Source organism: Cheilinus undulatus, linkage group 3 (assembly GCF_018320785.1).
Source record: "Cheilinus undulatus linkage group 3, ASM1832078v1, whole genome shotgun sequence".
Taxonomy (NCBI): Eukaryota; Metazoa; Chordata; class Actinopteri; order Labriformes; family Labridae; genus Cheilinus; species Cheilinus undulatus.
In genome coordinates, this window is record NC_054867.1 from 42,264,057 (window position 1) to 42,287,362 (window position 23,306).

The 23,306-nt window shown below is 37.5% G+C and overlaps 1 protein-coding gene across 1 annotated transcript; it reads left to right on the plus strand.

The window, feature by feature from the left end:
* Positions 1-52: 52 nt before the first annotated feature.
* On the plus strand, positions 53-23,303 carry rab22a (RAB22A, member RAS oncogene family). Its single transcript, XM_041783882.1, has 7 exons — positions 53-373; positions 1,767-1,846; positions 4,410-4,491; positions 11,998-12,069; positions 14,191-14,297; positions 14,863-14,972; positions 17,575-23,303. Exons 1-7 carry the CDS (start codon positions 338-340, stop codon positions 17,670-17,672), a joined length of 585 nt encoding a protein of 194 aa, XP_041639816.1. The 5' UTR covers positions 53-337; the 3' UTR covers positions 17,673-23,303.
* The last annotated feature ends 3 nt before the right edge of the window (positions 23,304-23,306 follow it).

Here is a 23,306-nt window from a genome sequence, read left to right on the forward strand (position 1 = left end):
AAAAAAAAAAAAAAAAAACAGGGGAGCCGGAAAAGTCACGTGACTGCACGTCGTGTCCAAGATGGAGACCGAGCGATTTGGTATCTTCTCAGTTAGCTAGCAAGCTGTTTACAAATTTCTCAATATGGCAAACAAGGCAGGTTGCCGGACGTTTTAAAAGCGGATTGTGAAAGTAACAGCTCAGCTTGAGATGCGTTTTGGCGTCTTTTGATCACAATGAGGTAAAGTTATTTGTAAACAAAGACCACCTGAAGAATATTTAACATAAGAGGTAGCCAGAGTAGAAAACTGTCAATGGTCATCACCACAAGCCCATTTTGAGAGAGAGGAGATCGATATGGCCCTGAGAGAGTTAAAAGTTTGTCTCCTGGGGGTAAGTGTGCTTCTGTTTCTTTACATGATCATGTATATTTTAATTACATACTGTTCATCTATCTGTATCTGTGGCATCAAATGAGCTACACCCCCTCCATCAACAGCTCTGTTTATCAGGCTGTTTGTCTTTACAGCGGTGAAAGTGAGCGAAAATACATGCTTTTAACTACCAGATAACGGCACTATCTTCATAAACACTGGCATTATTTCATTTCCAAACATATGGCAGCAATAATTTTGCAGCATCCCATCAAAATACCTCAGACACACACCATAAAACCTCGTTTACTTTATCATCTACAAATAAGATGTAGAAAATTTATCAGCATATCCTATCAGCACATAAACTGCCAATTTTTATGGTTCCCGTTTTTAAAATGAATAACGTTAACATTTAAGTCTACACTTAGATTGTCAACGTAGGCAAATTGACTCTTTTATGGAACAATCGGGTATTTTTTTTCATGGATGTATTATACAGATTGTTCTATGTTTAAATTAATTTTGTTGTTGCAGACAGACAAGACAAAAATCATTTAGAAATTTGGTGATTTTTTTTGGAGAATGCTCCTCCGTTATTTTAGTAATACTTGTTGCATTTCAATCAGTCATCACTCAATCAAACAAACTTTATTGAACCGCACCATTCAAACAAATTCAGTTGCGGTTCAAAGTACTTAACAGGAGAGTAAAAAAGTGTCTGACAAAAATATAAAATGGTTAAAGGAACTAGAGACTTATGCACACCAAAATAAATATAGTAAAGTCATTAAAAAGATGGAAAAGTCTGAAAAAGTGATTTTTGCATAACATGTCCCCTTTAAATAACAATCCAATAACTATTTCTATGTTTTTGATTTGTAAAAGAAATACATAGAAAATGTAAGCTTTGACTCCAGAAAACCTGTTTTGGGGATTTGTTTTCCTATTTTGAATCCTAAATTAATAAATAGACCAATCAAGAAATGACATACTGATCTCATAATTATTAAATAATTTTAAAATGTGGTCTAATCAGAAGTTAAGTTTGCTTTGCACACTACAAACCAACAACAGGCAAAACTTTCAAGCATGCAAAAACTTCTGATCAAGTTTAAAGTCTGTAATTCCTTCACCCTTAGCTCATTAATAATCTCCATATTGTGCCTATCCTCTACATCGACAAATACACAAAGTAAACAATCTATGGTTAACTCTTTCTTCCCTCTCCTGCTCTACATTTATCACAAAGTTGCAGACCTACACGGGAAGCAGGAAGGAAGAAGCTGCCATGAAAAAGCAATAACATCTGGGCCCACTGCCAGAGAGTGTGTTTTTATAGTTGTGATTACACGTCTAGTAATAGCCTCTGACTGTGTTTAGTAAGCATCCTCTTTATTTTGTCTGTGCAGGACACTGGAGTTGGAAAGTCAAGTATTGTTTGGAGATTTGTGGAGGACAGCTTTGACCCAAATATTAACCCCACAATCGGGTGAGTTCCTGCCATCTCCCACGCTATGAGTCGTGTTACTTCTCTGTTTCAGTGGTGTTTGTTTATTATTGTGATGGGTGTAGTCAGTTGATTTTTGTCTTTTAAAGCATGGATTGAGCAGTTCTGGTAGAAGTTGGAAGATATAGGGGATTAACCAGTAACAAATTTGATATTTAGTTAATTTCTTAAATCCTTTTGCTAGAAAATGTGCCAAAGTCTTAAATTCTTCTCTAGCTTATTCATAGTGGGGAGTTGCTTGTTGTCTTTGTGATAAATGAGACTACCTTTAAGATCTTTTATGTTTGGTCTTTAATATAGCAATAAAATTAACTTCTGTTCACTTTTTAGAGTTTTTGATATCTTTTCTGCCCTTGTACAGACTGAACAATGGTTGATTGATTAATGAATAAGCCTGCAAAGTATTCAGAGTAATAAGCTGAAGCACTACTTCAGCTTCTGATAGACTGAGAGATTTTGTGAGCGTGGATCAACTTCAACACTTTAAGACATTTATTAGTTATTGTTAATTCAATGAGTAGAATTTAAGATCCAGAATATCAAAGTATCATTATTACAGTGGCTGTGTTAATTACTTGACTCTGATTGGCCAATTACGCACAATAACCATCTGGTATCCCCTGAATGGCTCAAGTTATAAGGAAGAAAACACCATTGATTAATGTAAAGTTGTTTAAGACACAGCAGCTAGATGTAGCTCTGTTACTTTAAATGGAATATTTGTTCTGCAGATGATATAAATCATTTCAAATCAATAAGATCATTTTACAAATCAATGTTGTGATTCAAATAATTGAATTCCTCATTAAGTAGCCATCTAACAAGGTTACACCATGTCCTTACAGCATGTGAGTGTCACATATCACGTCACATTGCTGGCAGTCCATCACTGCATCTGTTAAATATCTAATTCTCTTCCCTGTAAATTTCAACCTATGACAGCTTTGAGCTGAACAGTTTTGCATCCATGTCGACACAAATCCGAGCATAACAATCAAGTGTGGAGATGGATGCTATTAATGCACAACACTCTCCGCTTTTTAAATAAGCCAACAAGCTCTGCTGAGCGATGAAAGTGAAAGGAAATCAAGAAAACAATCCTATCGTACGCTCCTGATGTGTTGTCATCTCCCTCTTTCCTTGTTCCTTGTCCATGAGCAACAGAGGAATAAAAAGAAGGCAACGGCACAGATGCTACCAGGACTATATGACAATGAATCAGTGTAATCAGGCTTATTTTGTCACTGTTGCTTGCTCGCATCATGTGTGGTTAGGACATGAACATTCAAAATTAGGACAAACCCATTAAAACTAGAACCACCATCAGGTAGAATTTACCAGAGGCTGTGCTTTAACTATGTCTAACTTCATATTGATAAAAATTTTAATGTCTGTTAGTTAACAATTTTTCCCTAAAAGTTGGTTATGTAGCACCTGGTGTCACTGGCACAACTCCAAACTTTATGAACGGCCATTTGTACCTAGAAGGACCACACAGGCAAAATTACCCCATAAGAAAGCATGCATTTTCTCTCTGTTATTTCACACCAGCAGATAAACAATAGATGTTGCCATGAAAACACCTCCTCTCTATTGCCTCACTGCCTAACCAAATATCATAGATCAACCTTCAACATTGATACCGCAGGCAAAACAATGATTCATCATTGCGAAATGTCAATAGTTCTGCTCCATGCTTTGTATGAAGAAGAATCTAATGTTGGGGAAGACTGTGGAGAGAACAATTAGTACTAAGTCAGTTTTGGATCTGACGGATCACCATCTGGCAGTGATCTAGTTCTCTTTCTTTTGCTAATGAGCTTCGATGTCTTTGGTTAAATAATTGCTCTTGATCGGTGCTATTAATTAAATCCGTGCACTTAAACTACAGGTAAATTTTACCCACTGGCTGTTTTAGGTTAATAGGCATCCCTGGTGGTTCTACTGTTAAGCCAAACAACAATCGTTTGTGACTTGAGTGGTTGTTTCATTCAGACCTAAAACACTGACAGATCAGACATACATTAATTCAAAGGAAAACTTCCTTTTTTCTATGAATAGTGACATGCAATGATCCAAGTGTCTTAATTTGACTAAAACTTTGATGAATTCATATTTCATACTGTAGCTTTAAAACTGTATTGCTCCATAAAAACAAATCATCAGTATCTGCTGAGTCAGACACTAACAGATCACAGCTGAAAACTGATGTCTGATTTTTTTAGATAAATTACTAACAGACTCTGCGTAACAGTACCAGACAAACAGTTTGTTTCTTTGATTCTTAATTTTGGCAAACAAAGTGCCATTGGAGTTATATGATAATTGGAGGCATATTTTAGAATCAGAACAAAATGCTAATATTGTTATCAGTCTGAAAATCATCTTTGTTTGCTAAAGCTGGTACTCACTGTATGATACTGTCAACTAAATGAAGAAGAAGTTAGAGGTCATTGTCTCAGATTCTGAAATTTGATGGGATAAAGCCAATGTTTCCCTAGTGTCACATTGTAATTGATTTCTAAAGTCAGTTTTTCTTCACCAGGGCTTCCTTCATGACGAAGACGGTGCAGTACCAGAATGAGTTGCACAAGTTCCTGATCTGGGACACAGCTGGACAGGAGCGGGTCAGTAACATACACTGAGGTTTTTGGCTCTTAACATTGATTTCAGATGGACTGGATGATTGTAAATCTGAGTGTTTTAAGTCCGCAAAGCCAAACCACAACAGCACACAGTAATGATACAGTAATTGATCAGTTTGACTTGGCTGATTTTAAACATCTACCAAATCTAACCATGTGGTTTTTAAAGGAAGTAAGAAAGTGAAGTGTGCATGCACCACTCCCTAAATTTGCCTTAGGGAGAATGAACAGTGCAGTTATTTATGTGTCCTGATAGGGGGCGACATTTACCTTTCTATAGGGGGGACTTCTGTCTCCTTTTAGTGCTCCTCTTGATCCCTTATTAAAAGCCCTGCGGTGTTTGCATGATTTGAGTGACTTATGTTTGGTTTGTCTTTATCATGATTTGTTCTTTGTGTCGCCTTTAATCTTTAGGTTGCATCTTTCTCCTGTCATCTTCCCTATTGCATTTGTTTCTTTCTAGAAACAGACAAAGGAGTGCCATTGTCTTGGTATTGTTGTTTTGCATGTTGGTCATGTCTTTAAACCTTTATTTTATAATGAGTACTGATATTTATTTGATATTATGTGTTTTATTTCACCCAGAATACTCATGTTTGCAACTTTTATGAATGTTAAGGCCAGGGCAGCAGCCAAAAAAGTTTCATCATGGAGGCAAAACCAACAATATGAAAGAGAAATTACATAATTGAATAGACTGAACAGTCATCACTAAGCAACACGGCATGTACATGTTACTGTCATAAAACTATTCTTTAAACTATCATGTGCCATCAGTGTGTCGATAGCAACAATACATTTAACATCCACATGCATGTAAGGTTTAGAACTGAAACCCTGCGGCAAAACGCATATTTTAGCAAGTACATTTTTCTAATTTTCAAATGTCTCTCATTAGGGTGCCAGATAGCCAAGTGATACTCCACACACCCCATGTGCAGAAGCTATAGCTCTAAAGGTGGGAGGGCTGGGTTTGACTCAGACCTTTGGCGCTCAGTTCCTTGCCATTTTCCATTCGAAGGCCCAGCCACACTTTTACCTGTACTCCCATATCTCTTGTGCCTCCTTTCCCCTTGAAACAGTTAAAAGTGTGGTGGTGAAATCTTCCACTATAAAATGGGATAGCTGTTGTTGAGAAACTATCCTGTTGATGGTTTACAAAACATCCTAGAAGATTTATTGTAAGACTTGCTTTGCAGTGTGCCTCTACAAAATCTCCTTTTGAGGTCCTTGTACACAGAGATGTTTTATGAAAGCATAAAGCATAGGGAAAGGGAAAATGGTAGAGGCAAGGGGTGTGTTGGGATTGAGCTTAGTCCCTGTTTCTATCCACAATACTTTCTCTAGAACAGAAAGCATGAAAACCCAGAAAATAATCTGAAAAAGCATCTCATTATACTTGTTAGAAGCCAATGTACAACCAGATAAATGTCTGTTTTTAAGATAGTTTAATCAAAAATAAAGGCCTGAATTGCTTGAAATTATATAATAAAAGCTGGCAGTGTAGCAAAACAAAATTTGCACGTCAGGGTTTGTTGAGATGAGATTTTTTTTTTTGAAGATTTATTTTTGGGCTTTTTGTGCCTTTATTGAAAGAGGAGGACAGTGGATAGAATCGAGAAGAGGTATGAGAGAGATGAGTAGCGGGACATGCGGGAAAGGGTATGGTTGGACTCGAACCTGGGACACCCTATTACATGGGGCGTGTCTTAAATCACTGGTTCCCAACCTGGGGTCCGGGACCCCCAGGGAGGGCACCAAAGATCTCAGGGGCGGCTGAGGCTTTGTCTGCTCTGAGGATGCCAAAATTAGATTTGAAAATATTGACTAAACCATGATAAAGCAGTTATAAAGTACTTCATACAAAGTTTTTCTCTGATAAGAAAAGAACACATAGACTTTTTGTAGGGTTTTTAATCAGTGAAACAATTAAAATTTATGGTGATATTTGTGTCACTTTTTCTTCTTGCTTGGGTTGGGGGGGGGTTGGGGGGGGGGCTTCGCTTTTTATTAGGTACATAGGGGTTTTCCAAGGAAAAATGGTTGGGAAACACTGCCTTAAACCACTAAACCATCTGTGCCCCATTGAGATGATCATAACCTGTTAAGCCCGGGCCTCTTTTATTAGACTACTTCTCGAAATTTCCAGCCCATCTTTAAATGAGTATAATTCTGTAACTACAAGGTCTATTTGAATGGTCAAGGTACCATTTTGAAGAGGGTACTTGTGAAATTTGTTCAGAAGTGTAAATATGTGTATATATGTTACTGGATCAGAGAAAATCAAGTTGGCAAATGAAAAATTTCATTTTCGCCTAATTTCTTTTGCAATTTTAGCATATATATCTCATAGAAATAATGCAGTTGAAGTCCAAAACTCTCCAGTAGGCCAAGCACCACATTTTGACATTACCTCTTTCAAATTTCATGCCACTAGAGGGTTATCAGGACAAAATAAGAGAGATTTTAGTAAAAATATCCAGGCGAAATCCCCTCTTGTGCCATTTGGGCACAATTTGGCACAATCTCTGCCATTTGGAAAATGAAAGTTATTAAACTTTTTTTTACTCTTATTCCATTATAGGTGGTCACTGCATCATGGAATTCTTTGTTTCCCCCCTCAAATCACCCAGACCTCCACATAGTTCCCTTTCAAAGGAAGTCTTATAAAGGAACTAAAGTCTGACACCAAGAGGAGCAGATTTATTTTCAATTTCACAAAAAACAACACAAAATAAAGTGCAGAAAACTAAAAGAAACTGTGGAAACAAATGGAAACTGCACAAACATGTCTAGAATTTTCAGCAGAGGCTGGGCTTTCAAAAAAAATACTCTACAACCCAAAAGCAATCGATCTACTTTTTTTGCCAGTAATATCTTGAAATAAGATGTTCTTCTGATTTTTATCCACTAAATTTGGCTTAAATTAAGTGTTTTGAAAGTTTTGTGGTTTCGCAGTGCACATACACATTACATAAGAAAGACAATACTTTTGCTGTTTAGTAGAATTAAGCATTAAAACCCATACCAACAACAACGCATAGCACAAGGGTTACAGTGTAAGGAACTACTTTCTCTCAGGACTCACATGTCCCACATTTCCCTGCAAAGACTCTTCCCTTTTTCTTTGAATGCCCTTCTCCTTTTCTCTCGCACAATCCCCTGCTGTTGTAATGCCTTATCCCTGCTGCTGTCCTCTCCAGAGAGGTGAGATAAGATGCTGTTTGCCTTTTATCCTCCTTTCTCCCTGAGGGGCCTCGGCTTCTTCGAGACCCTTGAGGGGGACATCAATGCAGCCCTCGTTTAAGATAAGACCAGAGGATGAAACCCGAGCCGTCTCAGCTCACTGGCGTGTGCTGCCTGCTTCTGTGTCTTATCTGCAAGACGCTGCAGCTCCACGCCAGGCTTTGCTCTTTACTCCCTTGCCATTGTATTTTCTTCTTTGGACTATTTCTTTTCATTTTTTGGCAACAATTAATTTTTCTGTCACTGGTCTATGTGCCTTATTCATTTTCTCCACCTTTTCATTCCCACAAATCTACTGTTTCTCTCCCAAGTAGCCACCAAAGAGGTTGCCATCTGTATGGGAAAAAGAAGCAGCATTCCTTGTGTAGGTTAGCATTGCGGTAGTTTAAAGCCTTTCAGAGCATGTTTCTTTTACTTCTGTGGAGTTTTGGCCAATCAAAAGCTGTTGATTTGAGACAGGGGAATGCAAAGCTAGCCAATGCACATGGAAGGAACCTCTGTGATTTCTACAATCCATATCTCAAGACCAGATGAGGCCTCGCGGGTACATCTAAGCCCAGCTGTCAACAGCCTATTGAGCCCTTCCTTTCTGACTGTTCCCTCGCATAGCAAACAAGCAAGAAGAACCATGCATCCTGCAGGAATAGGAGGGATTCTTTCATTGTGTACCCAGCTTGTGGTTACAGCAATTAATCAGCACTCATGGCATCACTGGGGTTGTTTTCTGGGCTGCTGTGTGGCTAGACGTCTGGCCTCGATGTGATTACTCTCTGGGTTAACGCAGGGATAGACCACACAGGACTGTTGGTGGTGCAAACCCAGCCATGAAACAGACAGCACTCCCCACAGTGCCTCTGCCAAGGCTGGATTCCCGTTGGTGGAGTTTGGGGCCAGTAACAACTATAATTATGTGGAATGTGTGCTTTCCTGAGGTAACACTGTCACTGCAAGACGGATAGTTTATTCCATCATTTTGTAAAGGAAAATAGAATTGGCGGGAAGGCCCTGGTCATTCCAAGTGAAGGTCGTTTTCAGTCACGGATTGTTTCTTCTTAGATAAATACCATTAGTTAATACATGACAGATGCTTTTATTAGTGTGTTAAAAACTCCCAGAACAGCTTTATTTTAGAAGAAGAGTGAGAGGGAAAATGATCCTGAGTCATTGTTGAAATAAATAGTATGTTTGCTTGAAACAGTTTGAAGATGCTACAAAATCAAAACCACCGGCTGAAGAGTCATTACTATACTAGTGCATCTCAAAAAATTAGAATATAATGAAAAAGTTCAATATTGAGAGACCATTTAAAGGCTCAGGGAACCTTTGCAGGTGTTTTGACTTAATTAGCTGATTAGGGTGTGACACCATAACTTTCCAATATTGAACTTTTTCCACAATATTCTAATTTTCCGAGACACTGAATTTTGGGTGCTCTTATCTGTAAGCCATAATCATCAAAATTTCAAGAAATAAAGGCTTGAAATATTTCACTCTATGTATAATGAGTCTATATAATATACTATGGGTTTTACTTTCAGAAAAGAGTGACAAAAAATATTGAACTTTTTCATGATATTCTAATTTTTTTGAGATGCACTAGTATGAACTAAATTGAAATCCAAGGCTGACAGTCCATTTTGAAAAAAACTAAGCTAAATTTCATGTATTTATACTTATTAGGTACTCCTTAGTCATTACCTGTGCTTTCTTTCCACTTGTCCTGTTTCTCTTTGGCTGTCCTGTCAAACAAAGGCAAAAAGCCCTAAGAAGCAATAATTAAAGGAATAATCTTAAAACATCCAAGACAAATGTCCCCATAAGACAGTGGTTTCCAAACTTTCCTTCTAAATTTTGTAGCCATAACACTACTCATCCCCTTTCACCAAGTTTTAAAGATCTGACTCTCTGAAGAAAAAAAATCCCTGAAAATAAAAACGTAATGAATATATAAGTTTAATAGAGTATCTTTGTAAGATTTATGCCCTCAGTCCTACATCATTTCAGTGACTATCATTGACTTATTTGGTGCTACAGATCTTCTTAAGTCTTGAGTGCTGCTCTGACTCTCAGTTAAATTTCAATGACCAGCTTTTATTTATTTTTTTGTCTCAATTGAGGCTGCAGCAGAGAAAACAATCTCACACAGGTAGGATGTTGTGAAAGGGAAGAGTGTTGTCAGGGTTCTCCTGCTGAGCAGTTGGCACTCCGTTTCTACTCCAATCCAAAATGTAGACAAGATCTTGGACTTGAACTGTCATTGCATTGTACCACACATTGTACCCCATTGTGTCACAGTGTATTACATCTCATCACACCATATTGAAGCACATTTTATTGTAATTTACCGTACCACACAGTAATTCCTTTATCCATGTAGTATCATATCGTATCATATTGTATCATATGTTTTTACACCGTACTAGATTTCCTTTATCTGTATTGTATCACACTGTATCGTTACGTATAGTAAACTATTGTAAAATATTGTATAGTACCATATTTCCCTCAATCATATCATATCATATTGTAATTGTATCATGTTGTGTTGTATTGTATCATATTGTACCGATCCCATCGTATTCATATAGTATGATGCTGCATTTATGGTAACGTAATATAGTCCGTACTTAAACTGTAAATTAAATGGTTTTTACCTTTACTTAAATAGATTTATAGACCAGTACTTTTACTTCTTCTCAAGTAAATTTTAACCAGAGTAACTGTACTTTTACCTGAGTACAATAGTGTGTACTTTCTCCACCTCTGACTACATGGTATCATATTATTTTGTGAATCCCTATCAGTGTATCATATTGTAATGTATCGTATGGTGCTGTATCATATTGTTTTGCGTAATATCATATATTGTATCTTGTGTACCATATGTTATTGTACTGAATCGCATCATATTGGGTCTTGTTGCATAGTATCATTTAGAGTTGAATTGAATCATGAAAGAGCCAATATTTGGCTCTGAGCTTTAAGACAGCATTGCTCAGAGCCAAATTTAAGCATTGACATGAAACATGCTCAGGTTTTTACAACTTGAACTGTTTTTACTGTCACTGTCATAGTTTAGCTTGCTGATGTCAGGAATAAGATAAGTTTTTGGGTGAGGCTTTGTGGGTGGTTTTTACCTCAAACGTCTGGAGAAGAGCATTCAACAAGTTAATTTTAATTTAACCTGAAGGGGTATGAATATTTGTGTACCAAGTTTCATGAAAATCTGCCAAATAGCTGAGAGACATTTCTCTTTCTATCAAGGGATCTTTATCGTAAGTGATTGTCATGCTCCGGGTGGATGAACATAATTCTCGAAATTCTTTGCAATCCATTTAATTGCTTAAATTTTCAAATCTGGGCTTCAGTAAAAGGAAAAAGAAGATACTGCATAAAGAAAAGCAGCTGGCACTGCTAAAAGCTGTTGGTTTTTAAATAAAACCAGTGCAGGCTAAACGCTGAAGCCATGTTTCAGCAAGCACTGGAAAAAAAAAATTACCAGGAAAATACCAAAACCTGGCAAATGGAGGAACCCCCAGCCTCCCAGGCAGCCTCATTTAGATGTGCACATGTTGTTTTGATTCTGCTCTGCTTCTTTAACCCTTCTGGGTTAAGATCAAATGGTCTTCCATAAATATGAGAACGCTAACAGCTTTTGACACATTCTGCTCATCTTTCTCCTGATAGATAACACGTGTGTGAGGTCTGGGTGGAAAGACTCTCCATACTCACATTTAAATAAAACCACTTTGGCCTTTGGTTTAGTGAAAGGGTGCTGGAGTGTCTCTTTTCTTATTTTTATCCTCTGTTTTGAGTTTGTTTCAGTCAGCACTATTCCAGTAGTCTAATAAAGCTTACAGTTATGTAATCACTATGGTCTGTGACTATGTAATGGATTAGCTTTATCCATCTAAAGCCTTAACACTATTTCTTTATCTGCACAGAGTAAAATGGAACAATACCACATCATAGTGCTACCATATCTTGTACACTTTAAATATTGATGGCCAAAAATCAGGGTGAAGAGTCCAAAGAGTCCTGTTAATTGATAAAAACATACTGGTCTGAACTCATACTATTATGTCCTGTTTTATGAGGTTTTAAGGCCATATGGACACGTAAAGATGCCTGTAGATTAGACTATGTTGTTTGGAAAAGCATGAAAGCCATTCTGGGCTTAGAAAAATTCAAGCTTCATTCTTGTCTTCCTTACCAATGTTTACCTTCTCTGTCTTCCCACAGTTTCGTGCTCTAGCACCGATGTACTACAGAGGTTCAGCTGCGGCCATCATTGTTTATGACATCACAAAAGAGGTATTTACCTTTTAATCCTTACACCAAGTAATCCACTTAGCTCTTACAATATAGGTTCATTGTTTTACTCCACATCCTTCATTGATTTTGATCGAACAGGTGTTGAAGATTTTTTGTATTTTCAAGAATGAATTAATTTGCTTTCTTGCAGCTGTCGTGTATGCAAATGCAGAAATTTGACTTGCATGTGTAAATATTTGCCTTTTAAAACACAAGGTAACACATTTTAACAAATTAGCACATTTAAAACCATCAGAGCATAATTGAAGGGCATCAGGTTTTAAATATATCTAGCCATCTAGGGTAGCTAAACATAAAGACTTGAAACGGGGAGATACAAGAGGTGTAGCTCAGTCTTAGCTTTAGAGATTTTTTATTACTCTGTAACTAATCACCCCTTATAACCTATTAAACGGATGTATCAGACAACAATTTAAGAGAAAAAAACAGGATTATTTAGAGGCAGAATTATTTTGGAAGCCACTTAGTAGAATCTACAGAGATTGAATGACCCCCCTGAAACTGCATTTTTTACCAATCAGTAGAGTTCAGTTATCTTTAAGAGTATCTTTTGAGCTTTGGGGAAAAAGACAGGAAATATGGGGAGAGAGAGTGGAAGAAGATATGCATCAAACATGCGCCAGGATTTGGATTCAAACCTGCAACCAGTGAGTCAACGATTGAATACTCTATATTTGGGCACCTGCTCTACTAGCTGAACAAAACGAGCACCCAGCGATTATAAGGTAGTATAATAATCTTGACTAAAGACCAGAACTTTTTTGAAAGTTTTACCAACATAGTACCGGTACCAACACATCCGATACCTACCAGACCAAATTACAACACAGATATCGATACTTCTTTTTGACACTCTGCCACCCCAATGCGACACCCTGCCACCCAAAATGAAAGCCAACAAGTACATTATGGATTTTTTTTGGCTTTATGTAAGTTACACTGGTTTCCTTTTCTTATCCCATGTTCGACTGGCATCTTATAAAGAAATATCTGCGAAGCATTTAAAATACTCAGACAGCTTTTATTCTCCTAATGACTTACAACACATTTTTTTCCCTCAAAAATATCAATTCAGACACCGTTAAGGCACCAGCACTGCATAAAAAGTATTCATTTAGGACCAGTGAAACCCAAATGATACCCAACCCTATTCATTATTGATATTTGATACCTTTTATCAAAGACAGGATTACTGTTCCAGCTAGTTTCCCCTTCTTATGCAAGGCTAAGCTAGGAGACATGAGGTTCTTGCCTTTATTTATTACAAAGAACCTAACTAGAGCTACTGCCTGGTGGTTTTGGAGCATTGAAAGTGGTGGATAAAGAAGAATTGCAAGGGTGGTTTTCGTGGTCCAGTGACCTTGACCCTTGACCTTCAAAATTTAAACGATTGACTGACATTTATGCAAAATTTAAAAAATATCTCAAAGCATATTCGAAATATCACATTTTTAAGCATGTAATGACCATGATATTTGACCTGTGACTTTCAAAATCTCACCAGATTATCCTTTATTAAGAGCAGGCCTTTGAGCAAAGTTTGATGGAAATCCCTCAAACTCTTCTTGATATGATGTGTTCACAAGAATGGCCTGGATGGGTTTACTTAGTGGTTTTTAACTGGTCCAGCCTCAGGACCCATCAGCAACTCCTTCATAAAATTACGACCCAATTTGCAAAGCATTTTTAAACCCATTTTTCAACCAGTCAGGTTAATTGATTGAAAAAGTAAGCAGTTTGGCTCTTACAAAGTATAAAATGTGACAAATGTAAGAAACTGGATGAAAGAATCAGTTCAGAAAGCATTTTATTGCCTTTTTGACACTTGAAAACAACCTTGGGACCCAACCCCTGTGTTAACAGACATCTTCAAAAACATAATTCCTCTGCTTCTTGCTTGGCAAGAAAGCAAATAAGCATATCACACTAAATGGCAAACTTTAATGGATGAAGCTACTGACATTCAGCTGTTAAGTGAGTACATCATGTTCTCTTTTGCACACTGTTTTATTTGTCACTACTAGTGAAGCACATTTATCAGCTCTCATCATTTTAAATGTGATTTAGAAATAATTTCTGACTTTACTGTGTCCTCATCAGGAATCATTCCAAACCCTGAAGAACTGGGTGAAGGAGCTGCGACAGCATGGTCCTCCTAATATTGTGGTCGCCATTGCTGGAAACAAATGTGACCTTTCAGACGCCAGGTGAGTCAGGAAAAAAGATAAAACTTTAGCGTGTGGTATGATAATTCTTCTTTATTTACTAGTGAAGAGTGATGATTTGATTTCACTTGTCTTTCTTTGGTGGAAAACATCTTGTGCAGTTATGTTATGACCTTTAAATGTTGGATAATATTTAATGTTTGGCTTACATGTTCCACTGCAGGAGAGATTATTGGCTCCCATACTGTTTAGATCTCTGTGTAAACAGGTTGTTGTGAAATGTAAGTTGATCAGTCTCACCTCTGCTGGCTTTGATATTCAGCTCGATCCCCTCTGAGATACTGTAAAACTGCAGAAGGAAACATTTTATGTGTGAGTTATTTTATATTTAAGGAGTAATTGAAGATATTATTATTGTTATCTTCAAAAACACTGAAATAAAATTCCAGACACATGTACAAATAGGCTCTTGTTTATAAGATCATCCGTGAAATTGGTAAATCTTCCATGCAAAAGCAGCAGAAGAACATTTTGATTATTATCATGTGGTGCATGAAATTGGAGATTTTGCAACATTATTACAACGACATCTCTCTGATGTTTACAGGGAAGTGCCAGAGAAAGATGCCAAGGACTATGCTGACTCCATCCACGCCGTTTTTGTAGAAACAAGCGCCAAGAATGCCATTAACATCAACGAAGTGTTTATAGAGATAAGTGAGTGTGTTTTCTTCTGCCTGTTCGTCCTCAGGTTTCCACTCAGCTGTGACTAATTAACTATTGTACTGCATTAAGATAATTATCTCGGCTGCCACTGTGTTTTTAGAGGAGGAACAGAATGTTTTGACCAGAATAACAATGTAGTTCAACAGTTCTGTAATTATTTTCTGGTCTGTATCAGATGTTTGCGAATAAAGAGGTAGTTCAGGATAATGCCATGCTGGGTAGAAAAGCAGAATTGACTTTATTAGGATATATTGACAGCTTGTTCTTTCTAAAGAAAACAATACAGAGACAACTGGCTACAAAAGGAGATACTTTTGTTAAGATTAGTAACTAAACATAAGTTAGAATGTATAAAGCTATTTCCTACGGCCAAATAATTCTGCATGCTTTGAGTCTATGATGCATATATTATTTGTTAATTATTTTATTGAGGAAAAAATAATATCAATAGTGTGCAATGTGTGCTAGAGTCTTGTATAGATACTCATTGGCCACTTTATTAGGTACACCTATTCAACTGCACATAGAATCAGTCAATCAAATGGCAGCAGCCAATGCATTTAGGTGCATAGACATGGTCAAGATAGTCTGCCGAAGGTTAAAGACTCTGAGTGTGCCATGGTTGTTGATGTGAGTATTTCACAAACCACTGATATACTCGGATTTTTCACAGCTATCTCTAGGGTTGAAAGAGAATGGTTTTAAAAAGAGGAACTATCCAATGAGCGTTAGTTCTCTAGGTGAAAATGCTTTGGTGATTGCAGAGGTCAGAGGAGAATGACCAGCCTGGTTGAGCTGATAGAAAGGCAACTGTAGCTCAAAAAGACATTTCTTACAACAGATGTGTGCAGAGGAGCATCTCTGTATGCACAACAACCTTGAAGCAAGTGGGCAACAGCAGCAAAAAAACATACCAGACAGCACTCCTCTCAGCTAAGAACAGAAAACTGAAGCTGAAATTCACGGGCTCACCAAAACTGGTTTATAGAGCCTTGGTTCCCAAACTGGAGTCTGGGACCCCCTTAGGGGGACACCAGAGATCTCAGGGGGGTGCAAGGCTCTGTCTGCCTGGTTGTTAAAATTAGATTTTCACATATTAACAGAAATCATGGAATAACACTTACAAATAATACATACACTGGTTGTTGGGCTGAAGAATTTGTGTTTAGGGCTACTTTGTTTGGATTTACACAAAAAATAATTAAAATATATGTCAAATTTGGCCACAAAGTATCACTACTGTTTTTCATGTCGGTACGGGGGGGCTTTGTTTTCTTAGATACAAGTAGGGGAGGCTCAAAGGAAAAAAGCTTGGGAACCACTGATATAGAGGATTGGAAAACCGTTGCCAGGTCTGATGAGACTTGAGGCCGGACTACCAACAATCCCGGGATGTTCAAAGTCATTAAATCACCTTTCTTTCCTATTCTGATGCTCAGTTTGAACTTGCATTGCTTTCTGCAATGGGTTTGGCTGAGTAGATATTTGCAACAAGCTGCTGAACAAGTGTACCTAATAAAGAGTATCTTCTTTATGTTTACCACATTATCATAACTTAATGGCACAAAATCCTGACATTTCAAAGACATCATAATTCAGGATCATCAGGAGATAGCAGAAAGTTTTTTGAATAATTTGTAAACTGATATTTTTAATCTTTCTGTAGCTGTCTCATCAACTTCTACTGAATATTTATATTTATGTGTGTTTTGCTCTGACTTTCCTGGTGCATCACATTATTGGTCAACAGCGTATAATTACAACAAAAGCATTCAAATGCACGGAGAGTTCTCTGAGTCGACTTACTTTTGCAGCTTTTTGACAGTGAACTTAATGAATATTTAACACTTGTTTTTTATAGTTAGAGAAAAGTGGGGCATTGCTACAGAATTTCTGCCAATTTTATGTATTTATTATGGCAAAAATCCCTATCAGGATTATTTTGATTCATTTTAAGCTTATAATATTAAACGCAATGAGAAATTGATTTACAGCATATGTGTTGCATTCACATGACACAATTCTCAACATGATATTGAACTGTTTTGCACTGCGACCTACAGCTGTTTTTATTACTCACTATGTTGAATGTCTGAGAAGTAGTTTGTGATAATTATTGTGGATGAGTTATTTGTTAAGTGGCACTCGTGCTTGTTATTGCTTTGTTTTGTTAATCAAATATGCAAAATATTTAATTATGCTATTTTTAAAAAGTCAAAAATGTTAATATTTAAAAATAATATTATATATAGGAACAATAGAATTTAAAAGTCATATTTAAGGTAGCGGTGATGTACTCTTGAGGCCAAAATATAACAACAGATACTGAAATATTTGCCACATTGGACAGAACCTTTGGACAAAAGAGTGCAGCGCTGCACTGTAATCATTTTATCTCTGTTATTGTGATTTTTATGATTGTGGAACGTGAAAATCATAGCAGAACTTGAACCTCAGTTAATCACCCAGCACTATCTTTAAAACAAGTATTTTACAAGGTAAGTAGGAAAGTCTTGTAATGAAAGAAAGCTGAATGCTTTGCATCTTCTTACATGTGTGTTTTATGTATCAACATGTTTTATCTGTATTATAGGTAAGCGCATCCCCGTTGCTGATGCAGCAGGAGGAGCTTCAGGAAAAGGTTTCAAACTTGGACGCCAGGCCTCAGAGTCTCGCAGGACGTGCTGCTGATGATGCCGATTACTGTCCCCACATGACCTGTAATCTTATCTTTGCTTTCACTCTGAGTCCCCAGCCTGCTCCAGCTCACAGGCACCACACACCGTCCCAAACAAACACCCGGCCATCAATGAAACCGGGGTGCAGCATTGCCAGACCGATGGCCGTAGCAAGAGCAGTTTTACAACACTTGACAAAATAGCAGCAATTACAGTAACACTTCTGGCAGAAGAAATGCTTCGAGGCTTCTGAGCAATGACTAAAAGGCATCCATTGAAACATTGTTATGTAAAAAACAAAACAGTATATATATATATATATATATATATATATATACATAAAAATATATTTGACTTCTTTAATGGACTTTGACCTCTGTTTGGTGTGTTGTAGCCTTATGCTGACCGGAGATCTTTAAAGAAGTCAGACATTATTTTTACTTGTAAATTTGTACAAATCTATCTCTTTCAAACTAAAACATGGACTGGAGTTTAAGATCATCAAGTATTTTGATAAGTTATTTCCTTTTGTCAACTATGTGAAGGATCCATCCATGCAGTCGATGCATGTAGCAACTTATTTATCATGAGGTTTTAGTGCAACCGGACATAGTTCATCAGTAACATTCTGTCATTGCAGTTTTTGCTTTTTGGAAGGATGTGGCAGGCAATGTTATTGATTCAAAGTCAAGAAAAGGGTATTGGACACTATGAGCATCATTGCTGTTATCACATGGATAAATTGGAGAGATCACTGATATGTAGGGCCTTAAACTTAAAGGAATAATTTTAAACAGTTAGGGAAAGTTTGTGTGTTGGAACTCTTGATATGGATAAAATGAGAAAAAAATAACAATTGTCATGCTTATATGGTTGAAAGCTGAGGCTTGCAGCTGATTAGCATAGCCTAGAAAAAAGACTGAATGTAGGGGGCAGATTGCCTAGTGGTGTTAGGTACTTGGGTGGCCCCAAGTTCAAGCCTGACCTGCAGCTCCTTTCTTGCATGTCTCTGCCCTAATCTTTCATCCCTATTTCCTTCTTCTTCCTCAAATAAAGGACATCAAAAACATCAGAAATATATCTTAAAGGACATCAACACAAGAAAACCTCATGCACAGATAGAAAAATCTTCCTAAAAGCCCCACTAAAAGTCATGATTTAATGCATCATATCTGTTATAAAATCACACTTAGGATTTGGTGCCCAATAACTGTACAATCAGCCTTTTTTAAGTATTTATTTGCCAAATATTTTCTTGCTTCTGGGCAGCAATCAGTACAATATTAGGACTTTTTTGCCCCATGAAAGTTAATGAAACAGAGCTTGGTGTTTACCCCTGTTTCCTGTCTTTATACAAAGATAAGCTAACAAACTGGAGTCATTTGCATCTATTGAACAGACAAATAAAGAATTGGTGTTTTACTTCGTCTCCACCTCTGATAGATATTAGATACACATGCTATCTACGTCAGTAGGCTCAGGGGCCATATCAGGGCCCCCAAGGCTCCCCATCTGGCCACCAAAAGATGATTAATGTGTGTTTGAAGAAGATGTTGTTGGTTTTAGGGTATATTTTGTCTATAAATCACTATAGCTATCAAATCAACCGCAGAATGATCAAGAATGCAACAGTTTTATCAAGAGTGACTGAACGTTGGATCTGTTTTTCTCAGAAATCCACCTGTCCATGATTATTAGTAAATATGATACATGATAAACACGCCATTAGTCCATGATCAGTCCAGTCTGGATTAAATCTGCAATTTTCTGTGTTATGTTTCCACTTCAAACCCAGTGATGGGCAGCCTCACAGCCTTGGAAATATGTAGTTACAATATTTCAATCACCCTCTCATAGGTGGCTGCTGTGAAGGCCTTAGGGACTGTTTTTACCATGAAGGTCTAAAAATTACGTGTGTTTTGAAAAAAAATACAAATGCTAATGCAATAAAATGTTATTTGGATTAAAATGTTTACACTACTTTAGTTAATTTGAAAGTCTGCCCCCAAAGAAACTGTAAAGGCAAGATCTGACCTTTGTACAAATGGATTATTAATTCCTTTAATTGCAAACCTTTGTTGTCTTCCCTCCTCTGCTAATAAGGATATTTTGAGGATTAATTTCCAGTGATAATGACAACTTATCATGAAATCTCATCTCTGTGAAAAAAAACAACAAAAACATCCCCTTATAATTATGGTGAAATTAGAGAGGTGAAAACAGAAGTGTTGACTCTGTTGCAGTTTTAAAGTTTATTATGATGTGGTAACAGCTCCAGATGCTCACATGTGCCCCACATTTCCTCTTGTAATCACTGAAACACTATTAACTGAATCCTAAATATGAAGGTCCCATATTGCATGCAGCATACTACCATTTGCCTCACAATACTACTTTCTATCTAATGTTCATTGCCTGTCCTCAAGCCTTTCCTGCAGCTTTAAAACATTTAACAGGCCAGGCTTACATTTGTGAGGTCCTGCCAAATTCTTTAATTGTCCCATAAACATTTTTTTATTATATTTCCCTTTTCTTTCACACAATCAGCACTGGCTCACACATGCAGTGCTGTTTTACTACCTTCCTGCAATGGAAACGGCAAGATCTTGAAACTTGACATGGTTTAGAGGAAAATCAGATTTAAGTGCTTAAATCTCCCCTTTGCATAAGGTGCAGAATTAGATGAGGCTCTGTGTCGACATGCTGACCCCTTAATGAACCTCCTTTCTGCTCTGAACGACTGTACGTGCTTTGTTCCAGGCTCTCCTCTCTGATTTTTTCTTTCTCCAAGCTTCTTTTGAGTCATTCCTTTAATTCCAGGCACTTATTGTAAGTCCAGCTTTGAGAGAAACATGGTGCACTTTACAGCACAGCCTTATCATCCTCTTAAAAGCATGAAAACTATTTCTACTCTGAAATTCTTATGGTGTGTTGGAGTAGAGTCGTTTCCCTCTAATACTGGCCTAATTAAACTTCAGAAGAGGTTGAATCATGAGCTCTCCACAGACTTAATAATTTTGTGTAATTTCATGCTTGTCTGTGTCTCCTGAGAGTCCCTTTTAGCCCAAAAACCTCTTTACGAAGTTGCCAAAAAACACAGATGTGGCTTGAAATCGACTGCATTTCCACGTTTATAAATTTGGATTATGCTCTCTTCTGTCAGTGCAAGCCACTTATTTGCCTTTGAGGGTCTTAAATGCATCTGTTATTGATAGTTTGTGTGCTGTGCAGTGCTGCTTTCTAATTCAGGAGTTTCCTTAAGAGTGCAATACCTAATGTTATGTAAAATGTGACCTAACCTGAGAAATTAGTGCTGACACTTTGGGCTATAATATCTCAAAATCAGAATAATGATGGGTGCATTGACCTCATTATATGCTGATTTGATAGAAGTTTTATGCACACTGTCAGTTATATGAGCAGTGTGGTGGAGCAAATCAAATGCCTTGAAAAAGAGAAACATTCAAGGTCAAATTTTAAACTTTTGATCAGTTTATTGATTGATGCTGTGGTCTTGCTTTATATCTGAATGCTCACTCTAGTTCAATGGTGCTCAACTTGTCTAGCCTCAAGATCCATCACCACTTCTTTAATGAGACTTTGCACGCCAGACTTCTATAAATTATCAACCACCCAAGTTTATTAAATGAAAAATGTTCCAGCTTGGACTTTAGATGGGACAGAACATATGATTAAACAAAGACAGGGCAAGTATGTTTAAAAGGGCACCGTTACAGAAGCCCTGGGCGGACATGCATGCAGGCATTCTTTTTTTACTGTGTCCTGTTTTAACATGTACACTTTGGTTGTTTTCCAGAGCAGAGGTTCCCAAAGTTGGGGTAAGGACCCCTCAAGGAGAGGCCAAGGGGTTTCTAGGGGGGTTGCAGAAACTTGGTGCAACAGGAAGGGGGACCCCCCTGGCCAATCAGAATCAAGTTATAAGTGGCATGGTTATGTCAGAAAGTTGCTGCACTACTGAAAGCTAGCTAATAACATCATTATCAAATTGAAAATATCTTAAAAGAGGCTTGACTAAATATGACTCTTCTCTAATACCAGATTTGCTTCTAAAACCAGCAGGTGTGAACCTGCGTACATAAAGTATGGCTTTACTGCAGCAAGTAAGAGTGGCTAAGATATGACATATTGATGTAATGACTTAATAACAAGGGTTCAGTAATTCTAAACATTTTATTTTAAATATTTAGAGAGGATGAATGTTTATTTTTTGAATTGTTGGGCTGTCAGAATGTTCAAGTAATTTGAGAAGATGCCAGATGTTAAATGGGGGTCTCTAGCATGACAAAGTCTGGGAACTCCTCTTCTAGTAAACTTCAAAAATAAATAAGTCTACATCTGGGGAAAACAACCAAAATTCACTTGTTATCAAAGGAAATTGATTGAAATAAAATATACAGTACCATGCAGAACTTATAAGCATGTTTGGGCCAAATATTGAGGCAGAAGTAAGGTGTGTAATGGCGAGCAAGCCTACCTGAGGGCACTGTTACTCAGAAGGGAGAATTGACACAACCCCAGTCCTGGTCTGGATGTCCTTTGATGTAACTATGCATGTGCATGTTGTCAACACCGTTAGGTGGAGTAAGTGGTGGATGTGGCTAGTAAGCACAGCCATTAGCAAGGGTTCCCAAACTTTTCAACCCCTGACCCTCAAAACAATGTACCAGAGACCAGGGACCCCCACTGTTTCTGGAGGTGGTGATAGCATAAAATATTGCCCTAAGCATTTAAAACTCATTTAAAGGATGTTTTTACAATAGTTGATAAAATATACCAATTTAAACTACTGTAATTTCTCGTTTTTTTTTATATAAAGCATCCTGCAACCCCCACCCACCTTAGTGTCTCTTGATCCCCAAAGGGGTCCCGACCCCAACTTTGGGAACCACTGGCCTTGGATACCAGGATACCATCCAAGCGTGTTGTAAGGCTCCCACAAGCCCCTGGTTGGGCTGTGGATGTTTCAAGGGCAAGAGAGGGTAAAGGCCCGGACAAAAGAAATGCCCTTGAGCTTGACCTTGGCTGCCGCTCGACACACATGTGTGGACATATCTGAGCTAGACTCTGCCATCCAACAGCCCCAGATTGTGACACATCTGGCCCCATGATGAATCTTTATCATCCTACATGCCTTAAACTTATGCACATGACTGTAGATGTATGTCATCTTATGGCTTTTGTGTGCATCATAGATTTCATGACACTTTTTTTCCCCAGGCACACATTTGTGACCCACTAGAACAACTCTGCCACCTTTTTTGGGTGCTGACCTCTAAGTTGAGAACCACTGATCTAAAGGAACTCTGCATAGTAACACATATTGCTACTTTTGAGCTAACATTTATGTTTTTTATATATACGTTGTATAAATAATGATAGATTTCTACATTTTGGAGAAATTTGAAAATATCTGGTGCACCTGTAGATTACCCTTTTGTGTAAAACACTGAGGATTGATGTCACACAGCTGCATTGTTCCTCCCCCTTTGGAGTGTCATACTTAAAGGGGACATACTTTACCCTTTTAAGACAAGTTTATATTGGTCTCAGAGGTTCCCAAAACATGCCTGTGAAGTCTATTGCTGATAAAAACACTCTAGTATTGGATTTTTCCATGTCTTAAAAG

Excerpts from the sequence above, each read along its gene's own strand:
- rab22a (XM_041783882.1), top strand. The coding sequence starts at position 338 with ATGGCCCTGAGAGAGTTAAAAGTTTGTCTCCTGGGG. Across the intron at positions 374-1,766 it reads TAAAAGTTTGTCTCCTGGGG|GACACTGGAGTTGGAAAGTC; the intron begins GTAAGTGTGCTT and ends TTGTCTGTGCAG. Across the intron at positions 14,298-14,862 it reads TGTGACCTTTCAGACGCCAG|GGAAGTGCCAGAGAAAGATG; the intron begins GTGAGTCAGGAA and ends TGATGTTTACAG.